Source organism: Oenanthe melanoleuca, chromosome 9 (genome assembly GCF_029582105.1).
Source record: "Oenanthe melanoleuca isolate GR-GAL-2019-014 chromosome 9, OMel1.0, whole genome shotgun sequence".
Classification (NCBI taxonomy): domain Eukaryota; kingdom Metazoa; phylum Chordata; class Aves; order Passeriformes; family Muscicapidae; genus Oenanthe; species Oenanthe melanoleuca.
Window position 1 is genome coordinate 10,618,479 of NC_079343.1, and position 18,388 is coordinate 10,636,866.

Sequence of the window (18,388 nt, forward strand, 5' to 3'; positions counted from 1 at the left end):
TTCTTTTTAGAAAGAAATCAATATAAATATCAAAGAAAGTCAGGTTAACTACTGACTCTAGACTACTTATATGAATTGACAGTTATTTGAAGTTACAGTCAATCACAAAATGCTTTCTATTTTTTAAATTTCAGATAATTCAGGAGTTGAAAAGTAAAGATGTTAGCAAATCTTTCCGAAAATCAATAAATAAAAAGCAAGGTATTACAGCAATTGGAGGAACATCAGCAATATCTAGTGAGGGGACACAGCACTCCTATTCAGGTAAGAAGTAATTAAACATGGGCAAATTTTCCACGGAGGAAAACTCTTTAAGTTTGCACTACAGATAAAACAGAGCCCAACTGGAAACTTGGCCGTGAAAGCAAATTAACACAGCAAAAGCATGTGGAGATAGACAAAGTAAGTGTGGGTGATAGTTTATTAACTCTGTTCAGTTGTTGCTTAGTTTCACTCTTAGTTGCACTTGGAGGCAAGTTGGGCATCTGTGTGAGAGCAAAAGAGGAAAACAAGCAGTGACATCTTGTGTGTGGGGAAATGGCCCCTTTGGCAGACTTCTAGTAAAGCTAGTCAAGTTTTCACCTTCATTATATGCTAATGGACTCTTATTCCTATATTCAGATAAAAAATGAATCCTCATTTTAATTTCCACAGTGTTAGCTAACAGGAGCTAAAACCTCACTAACAACCACATATCCTTTCTGAATGGACTGGCCTCCTCAGCTGTTTTCCATTACAGAGTTGTTCACTCCTACATGGTTTTTGCATAGACTGTCTCACACTAAAGAAGCTGCTTTTAATATTTGATCTGTTTCTTGCTACCTCCCCCGACTGCATGTAATTTAAGTTGGTAATTGTGCCTAATTGCATTGCAGCTCCTGGCCAGAGTGTGAACCACCTTCTAGGATCATATTGCAATCAGCAATATTGCAACTTTTTGATTTACTTAAGTCTGGAATTTGTGTGGTTCCAGATTGTGTTAAGGTTCTATATATAAGGAATATTTAACTTGACCAGCCAAATGTGGCAATAGCCTCTCTTTCAGTAGGATTCCAGCACCAGATATACCTGGTACATCCTCAAAGCAGGGGATATGCTCCATCCCAAAGGATGCTTGTAGGGCATCAAAGGTGATTCTTTAGATGCAGTTTGATTTTTGGTGGAGAGAAACAAACCCCATGATTCACATGGCCTGGCCTCACCAGCCATCTCATTTATGATGAGGTGAAGTGTGCTCTAGAATTTCACATTGTTACCCACTGACAATGAAAGAAGTGTAATGAGTCAGGTGTTTCTTGAGGTGAGGTGAGTACCACCTGTACTGTTTAGAAATTTAGAAATTTGGATACTGTGAGTTGATTTACTGTTATCCAAATAATCTTTCTTAGATACATAGTAATAAATTATGCACTGAATATGAAAGAGAATTTAAAACTGAGATATTAAACTTTTGAAGTTTCTCATAGCTAAAGACAGCTCAGCAGTTCAGATCAGTCCCAAAAGGCTGCCAGTCTGTGAAGTCCAGCAGAAGGCTGAATGAAGTGCTGCATTTTAAACAAACAGTGCATGGAGTGAGATGTTGCATATTTCAGATGAGCCATTTTCCCCTCTTGTTTGTTTGTAATTGCTGAGAAATGGAATTTGAAGTCAGCCATGAGGATACTTTCCCTATGATGTTTCCATGATTTTTATGTTATCCTTCAGAAAATCACCTGATACTGAGCGGGTGCAATGGGAGAAAGGTCAATCTGTACTTACTGTTTTTGGTGTTCTTTCTCATTGGTCTGATTTTTTTAACGACTGACCTCTGTGAAACTAAGGGGTTTTGTTGCAGATGAACCTCTTTGACTGTTACTATTGTGTTTTCATTGAAATGTTCATCTTTTATTTTAATGCTGTCTTTCTTTTCAGAGGAAGAAAAAGTTGCTTTTGTTAATTGGATAAATAAAGCTCTACAAGATGACCCAGACTGTAAGCACCTCCTACCCATGAACCCATCAGATGCCAGTCTGTTTAAATCCCTTGCAGATGGCATCCTTCTTTGGTGAGTCCGATGCTATGAGAAAGAAAAGAAATTAATCTCAAAGGTTAAATGCTGATCACAGTGACATGAATTAGAAAACTTTAGACAGGCTTTAACATCAAGACTCCACTCTTAGATATTTCAGTCTGGGTGCAAGGTGGGGAAAATTTATTTGCCATAGAAATGTGATTTGTAGAATATTTTCTATGTGACTCTTCTATATTATAGAAGCAGTTTTGCACTTCAGACTCATAATTATACATGCCAAATATGTGCAGGCTGTTTATAAAGGAGATAATTAAACAGTTCATTAATTCATTATAAATAATTAGAAAAATATTAGAAATAATAATTTGAAATAATTAGAAAACTTGACTATTTTAAATGTTTTTTAATGTTACTAATTATAGTCATTAAATCATGGGATAGCAGGAACAGAAATCTGAATTAAATTCATGGCAAAACAGAGAGCATATAGTAGGTCTCTTAACTTTAGTCTACTGTAACTTCCTAGTTAAAGTGGATTACTTTAATGTGGTAATCACACACCATGGTAACAAGGGATTAGCTTATTAGTATTGATGTGAATTAGTCTTGGAGAGCCATGTAGATATTGGTACTACAGAAATGCAGTGCAGAAATACACTGATTATGCTACACTTTTTCTGTGGAGACCATTTAAGTTACCTTGGTTTACAGTTTTAATCTCAATAACTTTCTTTGACAGTTATGGATATGATCTATTAGTTTTAAAAGGAACATGCAACATATCTGGGGCATTCTTAATGAATGTGCAATTATTTAACGAAGGAGAGGAGATTTAGAGGATGTTCTTTTTTTTTTTTTTTAATCTTGTCAGAAATATTTGCAGCTAGTTTACTGTTAGTAGTTTATAATCAAATAATGTATTTTCTGAGAAATGGAAGTTTGAATAAACTCTTGACTTTTCTTCCTTAGCAAAATGATCAACTTTTCACAACCAGATACAATTGATGAAAGGGCTATTAATAAGAAAAAACTCACTCCTTTCACTATTTCTGTAAGTACTGCATGGATAGGAACTTGCCACAGATTTTTCTGTTTTAATGACAGTTCTCCTGGTGGAGAAAAAAATTTATAATATAAATAATAATAATTATATGTAATAGAAAAATCCTGAAGCATGAGATTATGTTTTCTAACAAACTCTACTGCATTCTCCTTTTCTTAGATGATTTACAGAAAAACTAGTTTTTTTCTTGCTTTCCCTAATACTTTCCCTATTATCTAATTTTTTTTTTGCCTTACTGAGAACCTGAAGAAAATAATTTTAGACTTTGCATGGATGGCCAGGTTGTATTTTAGCTATGCAGAAAGTATCTGCATGGCTATATACTCTATGATAGAATAATTCACTTTCAATCCCAGAGAGCAACTTGGACAGAAGATGAGAAGTTCTATTTTTAATTGTGTATGAAGTAATGGAAAAGTTTGACAGAAACCAGTTTTAAGACCTGAGTTTGGGTTTAAGAAAACAGATCTGGAAAGGGAAGTAGATCCATAAGTTACCAGCCCAATGACAAAAAACTGCTGATGAAAAACCTGTTAAATGGCAGACTTTTCATTTTAGCCAGTGACATTAAAATATAAAAAATTCAATTAAACATGCTATGTTCTAAATCCTCCAAGTGGATTTTGTTATCACTACTTATTTAAAGTATTATTATTTAAGATTTGTCAGCAAAGATGGTACTGCATGTGTTTATGTTGCCTCTGTAGATAGTGAAATATGACACAAGAAAATAATAACATTGATGAGAGCTGCCAGCTATTTTTTTTGTAATCTTTGTCAATATCTTTGACAATCACTAGCTTTACTTTAAGTGTCAGGGTTTTGAATTGCTGTGATTTTCTTATGCTTTTCATTCAATTTCAGTTTAACAATTGCTTGAATAAATGTGCAAGATTTAAAATGAGATGACAGTGATGTCAGTAGTATCCTGCACAGGACTTCATGCAAGACTTCTATATGAACATGTTTTTTAGGATCAAGTCTCTGATATTTTGAGCACTATTGTTTAATTTATATAACTGATACTTAGGAGTTGCAAAAAGTATTTTGATTAAAGTATTCTTCAGTAATCTCAGCTGCAGAAGGTGGGATTTTTTGGTGGGTCCATTAAACACTGTCATTATTTCATTAAATTTCAATAAGATGCAAGTTATTTCACAAAAAAATTCCAGAATGCAGTTTTCTATTGGACACCATTGAACTAATGCATTATTTCTTCCAAAGTTTAATACTAACAATCTCACAAGTTTTTGAAATGATAATATTCCAAATAGGAAAACCTTAACCTGGCTCTGAACTCAGCATCTGCCATTGGCTGCACGGTTGTCAATATTGGATCACAAGATTTGCAAGAAGGAAAACCACACTTGGTGTTAGGGCTCTTGTGGCAGATCATTAAAGTTGGCCTTTTTGCTGATATAGAGATCTCCAGAAATGAAGGTAAGAGTAATGCCAGGTATAGGAATGTCAGCCATTTGGAATTAGCTCAGACATCAATAGCAGTGATTTCAGCTTTCTTTCAAACTTGCTTTTAGCTCTTATTGCCTTGCTAAATGAAGGGGAAGAGCTGGATCAGTTAATGAAGCTTTCCCCAGAAGACCTCTTGCTGCGCTGGGTGAATTACCATCTGGCCAATGCAGGGTGGCAGAAAATCAGTAACTTCAGCCAAGACATTAAGGTATGTAGTTATTTACCCTCATAATCAAACACAGTGGTATTAAAACACACAATGCATAGGAAAAAAATGGTCAAATCAGAAGAGTTTAGATGCATTAGTAATCTGCTTTCTCTGGCTGTAGGTTTATCCTGTATTTTTCAACACTGAAAGAGCATTATTTTGATCTCTTCTTTCATATGTAGTTGCTCATCCCCTATATTATCATATATATTATGTGTGAAGTGAACGCTTCCAACAAGCTGATAGTCAGGGAAGTTCTAATGTTGTAAGATGGCTATTAGAGTTATTTAGGATAATTTGCACCACCCTATTAGCTGCCTAATAACTGTTAGTCACTGCTTTGCTGGTGTGTCAGCTGACTGACACTGAGGCTGAAATGTTTCTTGGGCAGGTGGCAGAGCTGCATAATTCTCTCTTCAGTCATTCTGCAAAGGCATGCAGAGCATTATAGTAGCCCAGCTGATGAGAGAACACAGCAACTTTTTAAAACTGAAAGCAAAGGAGGAAGGTTTCCTAAGGTAGTTAAAACTCCTCTTATTGGAGAAAATCGTGCCCTTAATTGCCAGTTACACCTTTACAAATGCTTCCAAGAAGGTTGTTATTAAAGCAGATTGTAACTAGGGTTTTATATGAAAACTGCTACTATGGTAAAAGTATTACATGGTGTTTAAGAGAAGTAGTAAATATTTTAGAACTAGTAGGGGTTTATTTTTCCTTGTTGTTTGTTACTGCAAAATTGATCCTTTTTATGGGTGACCACATAAATTTGCCCTGAATATCTTAATTACAACAGTCTAGCTGATATTCAACAAAATAAATTTAACTAGCATTGTCCAAAATAATTAGCAGATACTCCTTTTCTCTGTCATCTGGCTAAGTAAGTTCTATGTGAAACAGGGTAGTAAAATGGCTGTATGACCTCATCCATAATCACTGAAATTAGGCTGCTGTATTTTTGTTTTTGACTCTTATGGCTTTTGGATTGGACTAGTAGGAAGGGTCACATACTTGCTTTTTTTGTTGGTTTTTTTTGTTTGTTTGTTTGTTTGTTTGTTTTTTTTAAATATTACACTGTTTGTTTTAGGATTCAAGAGCGTATTACCATCTGTTGAATCAGATTGCACCCAAAGGAGATGACCGTGAACAACTGCCCATTAAAATTGACTTTACAGGATTTCATGTAAGTGTCCAGAGATGTAAAAATAGACTGGAACTATCTGAGACCTCTCTATGCATCCAGCATTCTGGTTACCAGGTTGTCCCTGAATCCTTTTTTGTTTCCTAACGTGCAAAAAATCAGCCAGATTCTTCAGTGTTACAAAAACTTAAATGGGCAAAAACTTGAGTAAGTTCTACAGTGCTGCTGAAACAAGATAATGCATCCTGCAGTCTAAAGTTTGGAGCCATGTTTTAATTGGAGTAGTGTATATTGATTTTCAGTTGGGTCATCCAACATGAATATTAGAACATCCCGCTCAGTTCTTCTCTTCTGGAATTCAGACAAGGAAAAAGAATTGACTTCATCAACCATTGCTCCTTCCTCTAACCAAACAGCATTTAAAAATAACATATGAGCCCTTCCAATAATCTTCCAGCAGGAAAGTGTGGCATCAAGCTTTAAGTTGTAAAGGAACAGAGGGTCTAAAACCAGTCTACATTGATATGAAAGCACTTGTCTGAGCTGTTTCATAATGCATATTGGAAGGATTATTCTGAGAGTGCTTTTGATTCAAAGTTGAACTGCATTCCTGAGGTACCTATAATCAATCAGAATCTAAAGTAGAATCTCATTATTAATTATAATCATGAAACCCACATGCAAGGTTGTTTGCTTACATGCTTAATTCTCTTCATGCTTAGTTCTCTTAAATTCCTTGTTTACTTTATTTGCTTTTGTTTTGGATTTTTTGAGAGTGAGAAAGGGTAGAAGTTAATTTTTTCCATGTAATTTCCTACAGTTCATATGATCATGTTTTGTAATGAACCAGTATATTACTAATAAAGACCAGTGAACAAAACATATAAGTTGCCAACTTATGATGATTAAGAGGAAAAAATATTAAAAGACAGATGTGATTTAATATTAAAAATATTTAAATATTTTAATTTATTATTAGATTTTTAAAAGAAGCATTCAAACTCTTACTGATAGTTTTGGGCATCATCTGGAATTACTGTGCTTGAGAATATCAGTTTAAAGCAGTCAACCTTTGGTTTATGTATAAGGATATGCAGTATGGGAACCAACAACCTGGAAATGGAAATATAATCTCTACACTCTTGGCTGCAGTTGCTGTGATTCATGAGGAATGCTGTGCTGACAGCCACACAAGTGAAGGACAGTAGAAGGCCAAGGGGAATTGTCATGGGTGTAAGAACTAGCTCAGACATTGGCAGAATGAGGGAGGAGCTGACGTGGGTCATTTAAAGATTTCCCTACCCTGACAATTTGGTAAAATCTAGTACTAGACTTAACTGTAAATTAACTTCTGTTTGTTTTTCTCTTTAGGATAAAAATGACTTGAGGAGGGCTGAATACATGCTCCAACAGGCAGATAAATTGGGCTGCAGACAGTTCGTAACTCCAGCTGATGTGGTTGCAGGCAACCCTAAGCTCAATTTGGCTTTTGTTGCAAATCTCTTTAACACATATCCAGGCCTGCACAAGCCTGACAATTCATCTTACGATCTCAATTTATTAGAAGGTACTCAACTTTCTAACTATACAGAAGAATATTAGCGATTTCTCCTTCTAGGTTGTGACATAGGATCCCTGTGTGCTGGTGCCTGTGTTAACTTACTAGCAGCCAATATAAGCCTTAGTAGAAAACCCCAGTAGTGTCTATATTGTTCACTTGTGTTAGACTGACCAAATGGTTATTCCTGAATAACCTTCTGTCATTCATTTGCAGGAGCAAAAACTGTCCTCCTACTTTCCTTTCAGTTTCCCGTGCTTCTTTCCGTGCTATTTATATTTTAGCTGATGTACAAATTCTAGCTTTTCTTTGCAGTGCTATATTATGCAACTGTAATAGTCTTTAAAAGTATTTTGCACATAGTGCATTCATATATGTGTGTGTACATTAGTTTGTTAGCCTTTTAAAGTAGGAAACATTTTTTTTATAAAAGGCCTCTGTATAAACAGCCTGTATTAATTTATTGCGTCAACAGCCTGTATAGATCTTATCGTATCAGGAAATTTGGCCTTTAACTGCACAGTTCAGATCTCTAATGCCAGAGATAAAGGGATAATTGGTAACAATCTTTGGCTGTTGCCCCTGCTGTGGACCAGCTAATCTAGGATAATGGAATGGCTCCTGCCAGTGTATTTCACAGTTGTTCACTGATCTCAAAGGAATGTGAGAATCAGGGGTGCCGCTCTCGGGAGAATCATCAGCAATGTTCACATAGTCCTCTGCACTGCCTTCTCGTGCCTTCCTCTTACTGTTCCTATCAGGTTTCCTTTCCATCTAGGTGAGTCCATCTTCCTTTGCCTGTTCTTTCATAATTTGTCTGTGCTGCTGCATCCCTGTGTCACAAATCTTGTACCCCTCAGAGCATTCCTGTTTCAGGCTTCTTGCTCTTCTAGCTTCAGCTGGGTGCCAGCTGTGATATGATAGAGGTTGTAGAACACAGGACATTGTCTTCCCTTTTCAGAAGTGATAACCCTGTCACTGCAGTCCCTGCTGGCCAGGACAAATGACTGAAGGAAAGGCCTGCTCTTCCTCTGCTTCAGTTTTGTTAGAAATGTCAGTTCTTGGAAATGTATACAGGAGCTGTGTGAAGGTGGAATATGTTTAGTTCAGCTTCGCTGCTTTGAAGATAAAATTGCTGGTGTGATTTGAAATACTGAAAACTTGGTTAAATTTGGAAGAGTTTTCAATAGCATGAGAAAAAAACAGTTTAATTAGTTTCTGGACTTTCCTGAAACATTTAGATGAGATCAAAGTCTCAGCCAAACCAGTTTAAAAAGTTACCATCAGCTGAATGCTAGACTTTGATTTTGTAATTTTAAACACCGGCCAAATTTAACTTATTATTTACAGTATATATTTTAGAGATGATAATCATGGCAATGTTATCTGTTCAAAGAAAAGTAGATGAGTCCTTTTTGCCCTCAAATAATAATTCTCATGGTGTCAAGTAGATCTAAACTATAAAATAGTTCTTTCACCCCAAAGACAATGTTGTTAATTTTTTTTTCCTGTTAATCTATTATTTGTTTTCCATTAAGTCCTGTGTTTATACTGATGTTTTCTCAAGCTAGTGATTTAAAATATGACATTGATTTCTTTATAGTTTCATCATAGATTGTCTGTTGAAATCTGACTCATAATTTATAATGCTTTCCTGTTTTGCTTCATGAAATGCAGATTTGACCCCTCCTAATGTAGGTACTGTATTTAGTACTTTTCTGTACTCCATAAAAGTGTTTATTCTGCAATTTTTCATTCTTTTTTTTTTCCTATTGTTTAATCATCTCTTTCCTTTTCTGGTTGATTTTTTGCATTGTTCTTACATTTTTCTATTGTTTTAATATGCCATCGTAAGTAAAAGAGAAGGAAAAAAACCCCACAGCATATAAAATGAGGGCAGGAGTTGCAGTAAGTCAAATGTCATACAGGTATTTTGGGGGGCTTTAGCCAGTAAGGGCTTTCCATGAACTGGAACGTCAAGCTGTAGGCATGTGTGGGTGAGTAGAGTTTCCTAAAAATCTTTGTTTTCCTGCATAAATCCCATATTTTCAGGGACTGTCCCACCTGATCAGTATGGTGTGGCTGTCCTCTTTACGACAGTTAATGCTGTGCATAAACTGACATCTGCCCTGATAATACATTTGGTGATGTGCACTGAAATATGGAGAGCATATCTCTCAGGAATACTGACCTAGCAAAATGAACATTTGATATTGTGTGGGGATGGAGAGGGCAGTCCTGAGCTCAGTTATTGCACCACCTTTGCATGCTGCTGCTGATCCAAGGAGCCTCTCGCTTGTGGGGAAAACAGCAGTTTGGAGTCAAAGTCATGCAGAAAGCTGAGTTCTTGCAGGGAGGAAGAGGAGGGACTTGTCCACTCACTTTTCCTCCAGTGTAGACATCCTGCGCTGTTGCTTAGATTACTGGCAGCCTTCATGGCTGTCACAAGAGGGTTAAATACTCCCACTCAGGCTGGCTGAACTTTGGGTGCAACTGTGTCTTGAGATCAGTTGTGTTCCAAAGATAATCTTAGATATATTTGGAGCTCTTTGGATTCTTGATCCCTTCCCTATGCCTACTCTCCACTCAGTTCCACAGTATAATGATCTCAAAAAAGAGATGGCAATAACTATAAAGGATACTACCAAATTTGCTCCTCTCTCTTTTGTGTAGCTCTACCCCCTTTCTGCAGTTTTCCAATGATTTTGGCTATCTGCTGCACCACTCAGCAGAAGATATGCTCCTGATAGGATCACAAGGTATATTTTGAATACAAGAATAGAGAGAAAAAATTGGTCAGTTCTCAGCCATCTGGAAAAATTATTAACACTCATGTATTGCATGATAAAGGGATTTGTTTAGAGTGGCATATTAAATATAGTATGCTGGGTTTAGTTCCTGGACTCCCACTTTCTAAAAGGGTCCTGCCCAGCTTGCATGCTCTTGCTCCTGCTTGGCTACTTTGGATTCTCCTGACAATGTTAAGCAAGCATTTTAAAATCCTCAGTCTGAGTGCAATTGCTGAGTATCTGTTTCTGTGGCTACGCTGTTTAGTAAGAGTTCACTAAATAACCTTGGTACTGTCTTTCTAATGGACAAGTGTTCCTAAAAGCACTTTGTAGTCAGTATTTTAGGTACTGCAAATCAACTCAAAGCTCAGTAACCATAAAATCATTAAAAAAAAGCACAAGGCACTTGCTTCAAAATAGCATAATCTCAAAGATACTCTTTATAAACTTAAATTATATATCATTATTGAGTTATGATTGTTTTTTAAATGGAAAAACTGATATTTTTAATAACTGCCACAAGGTGTGAGTCTTCTTTTAAATTTTAATGTGGCAAGAAATATGTGAAACAAAGCTCTCTGATGACCTGGCAGAATAGTATTTTTCTTTGTTTCTTCTCTTTCATCAGTGGCTCTTTGGTTATTTTTGCAAGTAAATATTTGAAACCAACACTAATTTGAATTGCATATGAAAAAAATAATAATTTTGAAAATGTATCAGTAAGATGAATAGCAACTATTTCAAAATAATTGGAAAGGAAAGAATCTGGTAAGGTGGCCGAAACTTTTAAAGTAAAACTTGTTCTGTTAGAAATTGTAAACTACAGCTGAAATTTCTGAAGTCCTGAACTTTTTATATAAAAGGGTAAGAGACCTAGATTAAAATGGTAACTTCTGTCTAAAATTCTATGTTATGACATAGGTCTGGGCATGAAAAACTAATGTTAAAGAGATTTTCTTTCTAGTCTCATGATAAATAGATGTTTACACAGTAGCTTCATTTTACAAAAACATTCATTATTCTGTAGTCAGCCTAGAACTGCATTACGAAATGAGTTTTCATGCTATATAAACCTCATCAGACAAATGTGGTACTGTTACCCTCTAAGGAGCAAATGAAAACAGCAAAGAAAAATCTTGCTTAGATATTTATGCCTCAGTCTGGAGAAATATGCTCTTTCATTGTTTGAAGAGGTTTTCTCCCTCCTCAGTGTCATCCTTGTTTTCTTAACTGTGGATTATCAACCCAGGGGAACAAAGTGATGATGTTATTCCAGGCTCACATATTCAGGCTAAATATTTTCTGAAATGCTCCTCTTAGATCCAGGAGAAAACATCTTATGCAACACTGATTCACATGTAGATGGCCACAGAGATCAGAGAGTTGTTAAAATTTAGGTAGTGTTGTATGTAGAAAATTAATGAATTATTGCAAGCTGTGACTTTATAGAGAAAGAGAGTTAGGTTAGGACTCATGATTGCAATAATAAATGCAATCTAAGTCAGGAAAGTGAAGATTGGGATTTACTTCCTAATGAATTTTCTGCAGTTCTTGTAAGTAGAATTGCTGGTTAAAACTGTGAGGATAACTGCCCCCCTTGGCAGTATAAATAGCTTCACAAATTTAACCAATACAACACTGCCTCTCCACGTTTTCAGTGCAAAGAACTAAAAAAAATAAAATCCATTTCTTCGGGGAGCCTCTTTGCAAATTAATACTATCAACTTCTGTGAGGGGAGAGTGGAGTTGTAGTGCCTCGTGTGTTAGTACTGACTTTTAATAAAAATATGTCATTTCAAACAGATCTAATGGTACTGTATAATGCAGTTTCCACTATTTTAGTTTCAGCAAGTTATTATAAATCATCTCCATGATATACTAATTATGTGAAATATAATAAAATTTATTTATGTATTTTATCAAATTGTATTTACTCAAATAAATGTAGTCTAATAGTACTACTGTACTATATACTGTCTAGTAGTACCATGTAGTGCCCCTGCCCTGTGCCCAGAATTGAGCAAATCTGAATTGGATAGGATTGCCTTGTAGTCTAGACTACTGTTTAGGAAATTACAAACTCATTTTGGGGTGGGAGGGGGGTGGGATATGAGAAGCACTTAAACATTGCTTAATAACTTATATAACTTATATAGAATTATATTTGTCACCATAGGAGAAAGTAAGGAAGAAAGGACTTTCAGGAACTGGATGAATTCACTGGGTGTAAGCCCATATGTTAATCATTTATACAGGTAAGATTTTTTTAAAAAGAATGATTTGACTTCCATTGGGTGACAGGGGAAGAAAGAAAGAAAGAGGGAAAGTTGTATTTCTACTAGAATAATGATTTCCAGGTTTCCACTTCAAAACCGGTCTGTAGGACCACATTAAGCAGTATCTGCCTTGAATATTCTAGTCATAATCTAGATAAACTAGAAAACCTAAGAAGGTTTTAATCTTCCCCTCTCACTCACTTGTACGTTTGAATTACGTTTTTTAAAACGTTGAGATAATTGTGTTTTATGATGCATAATTTTTATTTTTTCAGTAGACTGTAAGAAGCTCTGCAGTGTAGTATTTCCTCAGATGAAGGGCTTTATGAAAACTTTTAGATGCTTCTGGTCACCTTCAAATTATGCCAGAAGTTGATTCAAACCCCGTTAATAAAAGATGAGATTGAGGGAGCAAATGGGAACTACTTGTATGTATATTTACTAATTGGTTTCATTATTTCTGTTTCCTGAACTCTGTAAAGTGATCTGTAGGTAGCTTAACGTGGAGAATTTCATTTATGAAGTAGCTGATGAGGATTATCAGTAATGCAACATATAATGGGAAAATAATAGTTTTCCTACTATTCTTCTTCTGCAAGTTAAGTTTGTTGGTTTAGATTATTCTTTAGCAAAATACTTCTGTAGGCATCTGCAGATAAAGCATGAGTATTTAACATTTGGGAAAGTTCTTAGAGAATTAAAACTACATCAATAAATTAAAACTCTTTTAGCAGCTATTTTGTCTATGCCTGTCCTATGAAAGTAATTATTTAATTGAAGCTGCTGACTGTGCTTGCTTCACTAAGATTTGTAAAAATAATGAAATTAAATGCAGAGTTTGGTGTAGATAATTGCAGGAATCAAGCAATAGCATATAGGCCAGTTTCTTTACAGAATGGCACCAGTTTTTGTGTAAGCGTCTGGAATTTTTCAGCAACTTAATTACACTGTGACAAGTCTCAAGTACTTACTTTCATTGTCAATCTGTGTTTTTGTGCTTAAAACCATTGTTTTGCTCTGGTTTAGTGACCTTTCTGATGCTTTAATCATCTTCCAACTGTATGACATGACACGTGTACCGGTTGACTGGAGCCACGTCAACAAACCTCCTTACTCATTGCTGGGTGGCAACATGAAAAAGGTGGGTGGATGCTCTGGGAGGCAGCCCAGCTTCACTGCCTCCCATTGTGCTGATGGCAGTCTGTGCTGTCAAGATTTCTCTGCTACTGAGACAGTCCTGGGGGAAAAAAAAGGAAAATCTATTTTTCGGATATTATCCCAAAGAATAAATAGTAGATATAGCACTTATCACCTTAGTTTCTAAACGGGGACACCTTTTGGCAATATTTAATTTATGGCCTGATTTGGATTTCTAAGTGAAAGCTTCAGGCCTGACATGGTTGTTGTTGCTGGATGCTCCTATACTGTGAGATGTTTCCTCCCAGAGGATTTGCGCAAGACTTGCAAAATCCAGGCTTTCACTTAGTTTTGTGATTGTTGTGAAGCCTGAAATGTAGAGGATTAAAATTACTGCCTGTTCAAAAAGAATACATTTCAATATCTTTCAAAGTATAGTTTTGATATAAATATATTTTATTCACTGCCTTAGTGGAAACTTGGTTTTCTCAAATGTGGAAAACACGATCATTGGAATCTTGCATAACTGCATTTATAGTAAAAACTGTGTTATTTTGATCACAGTGTAGCCAGAATGGAAATCTTTTCTACCTTCAGATCTCATTGCAGGTAACAGTAGGCCAAAGTAACTTAAAATATATGTAGGTTATAGGTCTGTATGGCAGAAATTTTAAGGTGTTTTCATTATTTGCACACAAAATTTATTTTTAGATTGAGAATTGCAATTATGCAGTAGAACTTGGGAAGACAAAAGCCAAATTCTCACTGGTTGGTATTGCTGGACACGATCTAAATGAGGGGAATCCAACTCTGACTTTGGCTTTGGTATGGCAGCTGATGAGAAGGTAAGTTAGGAGCAGTGTGTGATAGATGTGTGCATGTGTCTGTAAATCAAGGTAAATTAAGGGGAATGTTCAGGTCACCCAACTGGTATTATAGAGAGCAATCTCTAAATATCCCTGGTCTAAAATACAGAATTCGATATGTGTTGTGTAATTTTACATACCGTGCAGTGATTGAAACCACAAATTATAGCGACAATTAAAACCTTATAAACTAGAAATTGTGACTAAAATTATAAATCCTGCAGCAAGTAAAAAGAGCTCAACTTAATTCATGTTGATTCCATGTATCTTTCTGTAAGTAGAGAGTAATTTAAGTATTTGTAAAACCCAAAGGGTACCTTATGAAGAGGAGGACTTGGCATTATTACTGTGAAGAAGTAATATTTTACCTCTGCTTATATATTTGTAAGTGGAGTTCTACCACTCATTTTAACTTGGGCTCTTGTTCTCTTCATTGAAGGTATACTTTGAATGTATTATCTGACCTAGGAGAGGGCGAAAAAGTAAATGATGAAATTATTATTAGATGGGTGAATCAGACACTTGCAAATGCAAATAAGAAAACTTCAATTACAAGTTTCAAGGTAATCAATTTTATTTACTTTTCTTTCCACATATAATAAGACCTGAGATTTTTAACCTGATCTGTTAACGATTTGGTTTTAACAGCAGCTCTCCTATTAGTTAGCAAAATTGTTTATGGAAATTTTTCAGACAGTCTTTGAATCTTCAAAAGTATTTTAAAAATCTATAATAAAATAAAATAAATTATAGTAGGTGCAGTAAGATACAAAACAAAAAGCCCGACAACAAAGAAAAGAAAAAGAAGTTTAAACTTTCAAAGGACCTTCTGTTTGAAGCTACCAGTGTTTGGGCCTGGCATGTCGTATATTTTACAAGTTTTTGGATATGCTTGTACAAGCAAGAAAAACGATTTTGGAAATAGCGAGGGCCAGATGACCACTTCTAGGAGCTGGTTCCAAAGATGTTCTCACGTGTGGCAGAGGCGGGAGAGGGAGCCCGCGGTAACCAGCGACACCTTGTGTCCTCATTGGCACTGCTGCTGTGCAGCGGGCCGGGGAAAACACGAGCTGCCCCCATTCCGCAAATAACAACACATTGATAAAGGAAGCTTTCCTTCCACAGAAGTGCTCAAAACGAAAGAAGCCATATGTGTGTCAGGTGTGTTATTGTGTGTGGATCTCTTGCTCTAGAAATGGCTGATTAATAATTGCATGCAAGTGTTACATTCTTGTTCAGGTTTATTTTGTAACCTGAAGCAGTTACGTCTGTGGTTCAAAACAGGAGAACCTAACAAGTTAAACATTTGAGAGTTCATTGTGTTATGATCTTTAATTAGGTAAGCGTTATTAATCAGAAAATTAAGTAAAAATATTTCCTTTTTAGTCTTGAATGTAACTCAGGCCCCTTCATTTTCTTATGAGATGTTGCTGCTTCTCTTATTTCTACACAAATTGTTATAATGGAAGTATTAAAAAAGTTGAAAGTATGACAAGAATCTATCCCAATATCTTGCCTTTGGTATGCCTGTGTTTTTGGGAGGACATTGATTGTGTTTTTAAGGTCATTCAAATGGTATTTTTAAGATAATTCAGCTAATGGTTCATCAATAAAGATAAGGACGTACTGATGTAAAGTGACACTATTCAGTATTCATTTTTTTTACTACTAATTTTTTACAATATTCACATAAATATTGCAGATTACTTAAACTAATCTTGTGAGTCTTTTTCTTTTAGGACAAATCAGTTAGCACCAGTTTACCTGTCCTAGATTTAATAGATGCCATTGCACCAAAAGCAGTTCGTCCAGAAATGGTCAAGAGAGAAGACCTCTCTTACCAAGACAAATTGAATAATGCCAAGTAAGTTTTAAATGAATGCTTCATATTTTCCTGAAATGCAGGAAGTGCATGAATTCATGGTGTAATGCATGATTTGCTGATTTTTAAGAGAAAGATAAAACTAATATGAATTGATTTTTGAATAGAATATTAATTCTAATATTACTTATTTTTTTAGTGTATCTAAAATATGAACTCAAATTCACAGCTGATATGATCTACCACCACCACACTGGTTTCTTAATAGTCTGCCATACCTCATATTGTTTTTGACCAAAATAAATGCTTTGATAACCAGTAGCAAAACACCTGCCAGTGCAATTGCCACTACATACTTTCTTCACAGTAAAGTCCATTTTCTAGTAGAGCCTAAGTACTGTTAAATAGGCATATCCTGCTATTGAAATCTGATTTTATTGTTGTGAATGCCAGAAAAATAACAGTATTTGTTTTCTTTTGTTTTCCAAGGTATGCCATTTCAGTTGCTCGAAAAATCGGTGCTCGTATTTATGCTCTCCCAGATGATCTGGTTGAAGTGAAGCCAAAAATGGTGATGACAGTGTTTGCATGTTTGATGGGAAGAGGACTGAACAGAATAAAATAATGCAGACATGTTATCTAACTTTCTGCCATGTTAAGCACAATGTATGCCTCGCAGTTTACAGAGTTCTGAAACTTAGTATGAGAAAAATTGTATGCACAATATACTCATCAATTATCTTTTAATAATGTGTTTATATTAGTCGATTTTCTTCAGTTTCATAACACATTCATTATTTATGGCTAATACTGTTTTCAGAACATGTTCATTAACAAATTAACATCATAGATTTGTATTGCTTGGAAAAACCCATATGAATCAAGCTTCATTTGTATTAGTTTCCACAGCACTGTAAGAACTTGCATTGTTTTACATATGTTGTTTCAGAACCAATTATGAAACATTGTTTGATTTTTGTTGGTGTTACTTACATGTAGTCATACAAGTCTCAAGGTGCATTCCAATCCTGTTGGATTGGACTCCAAACTGCACAGAAATTATCATCCTTGCCTTATTCTTGGAGAGCTTAACTCTTGTTGGAGCCAATGAGAGTCTTGTCATTGACTTCAGAGCAAGTAAAGGCCTGTGATAATGTCTGGTAACTAATGAATACTGATTAAACTGATTAATCTATTTTTGTGGCAATTATCTTTAAATATATGTAGTAGATTTGTTCTGTTACTTAGCAGAAACTTTTACAAACCCTGTCGTATGAACAAACCAGCAATAGAAAGCAGAAATGTCCTGTCATTATTAGGTCTGCATTTGTGCTAAGTTGGACTAAACAGCTGTTGTTTTTTTTAACCTTTTCATAAAATACTGTATTAAGAAAACAATAAAGAGCTGGCTAGTCCACTATGGGATTTCTCATTACTGTACTGCATTTCCTTATATATCTTTCCTTTGATTTTTCTTAAGTGTGTATTATGTGTGCAGAGGTTTTGTGTAGAAAGACCAGTTCATTGTCTGAAGGAGAGGAAATCTGTATTTTTTCTTAGTAAATTCAAAGTAACTATTTGTACTCCTTTTTCATCAACTGTAAATTTTCACTTATGCTGGAGCTGGACATTTAATAAAGTTGTTAACAAAAGCCAATCACTAAGAAAACTAAATCAAAATTAAAGAGATTATTTTTTTAAGTATGAAGCTTCTACTTTTATCAGGTCCTGAAGCCAGTCCTAAGTGTGGCAGAACCTGAGAGTCCTGATAAGCAAGCAGTTGGGCTAAGTTTTACATCTTCATTATCTTGCACACAATATAGCAACAGTAAGGGATGCATCCTTCCAGTTTCCATTATATAATGGGATAACAGGGACTGGAGGAAATTAAATGCTTGGATTTTAATCCATTTGCTTCTGCCTATTTACTGGCCTGCATTGTTGGGACAAGACTTGATTTACTTGGTTTCTATTCCCAGTCCAAGCTGATGACAGTTTCAGACAGAATTCGAGTTCTGGAGACAACTCAGTCCAAGTCCTCACTCAGAAG

The 18,388-nt window shown here is 35.5% G+C and overlaps 1 protein-coding gene across 2 annotated transcripts in view; it reads left to right on the plus strand.

The window, feature by feature from the left end:
• The window catches only part of PLS1 (plastin 1), a 38,946-nt gene extending 20,951 nt beyond the window's left edge, over positions 1 to 17,995 (plus strand). For both annotated transcript variants that reach the window (XM_056499121.1, XM_056499122.1), the window contains exons 4-16: positions 135 to 264; positions 1,912 to 2,044; positions 2,981 to 3,062; positions 4,349 to 4,514; positions 4,610 to 4,752; positions 5,837 to 5,932; positions 7,262 to 7,457; positions 12,414 to 12,492; positions 13,540 to 13,654; positions 14,362 to 14,495; positions 14,956 to 15,079; positions 16,256 to 16,380; positions 16,828 to 17,995. In XM_056499121.1, coding sequence (XP_056355096.1) covers positions 135 to 264; positions 1,912 to 2,044; positions 2,981 to 3,062; positions 4,349 to 4,514; positions 4,610 to 4,752; positions 5,837 to 5,932; positions 7,262 to 7,457; positions 12,414 to 12,492; positions 13,540 to 13,654; positions 14,362 to 14,495; positions 14,956 to 15,079; positions 16,256 to 16,380; positions 16,828 to 16,963 — 1,659 coding nt within the window. In that variant the 3' untranslated portion in view covers positions 16,964 to 17,995. The remainder of the gene's footprint in view (positions 1 to 134; positions 265 to 1,911; positions 2,045 to 2,980; positions 3,063 to 4,348; positions 4,515 to 4,609; positions 4,753 to 5,836; positions 5,933 to 7,261; positions 7,458 to 12,413; positions 12,493 to 13,539; positions 13,655 to 14,361; positions 14,496 to 14,955; positions 15,080 to 16,255; positions 16,381 to 16,827) is intronic.
• The last annotated feature ends 393 nt before the right edge of the window (positions 17,996 to 18,388 follow it).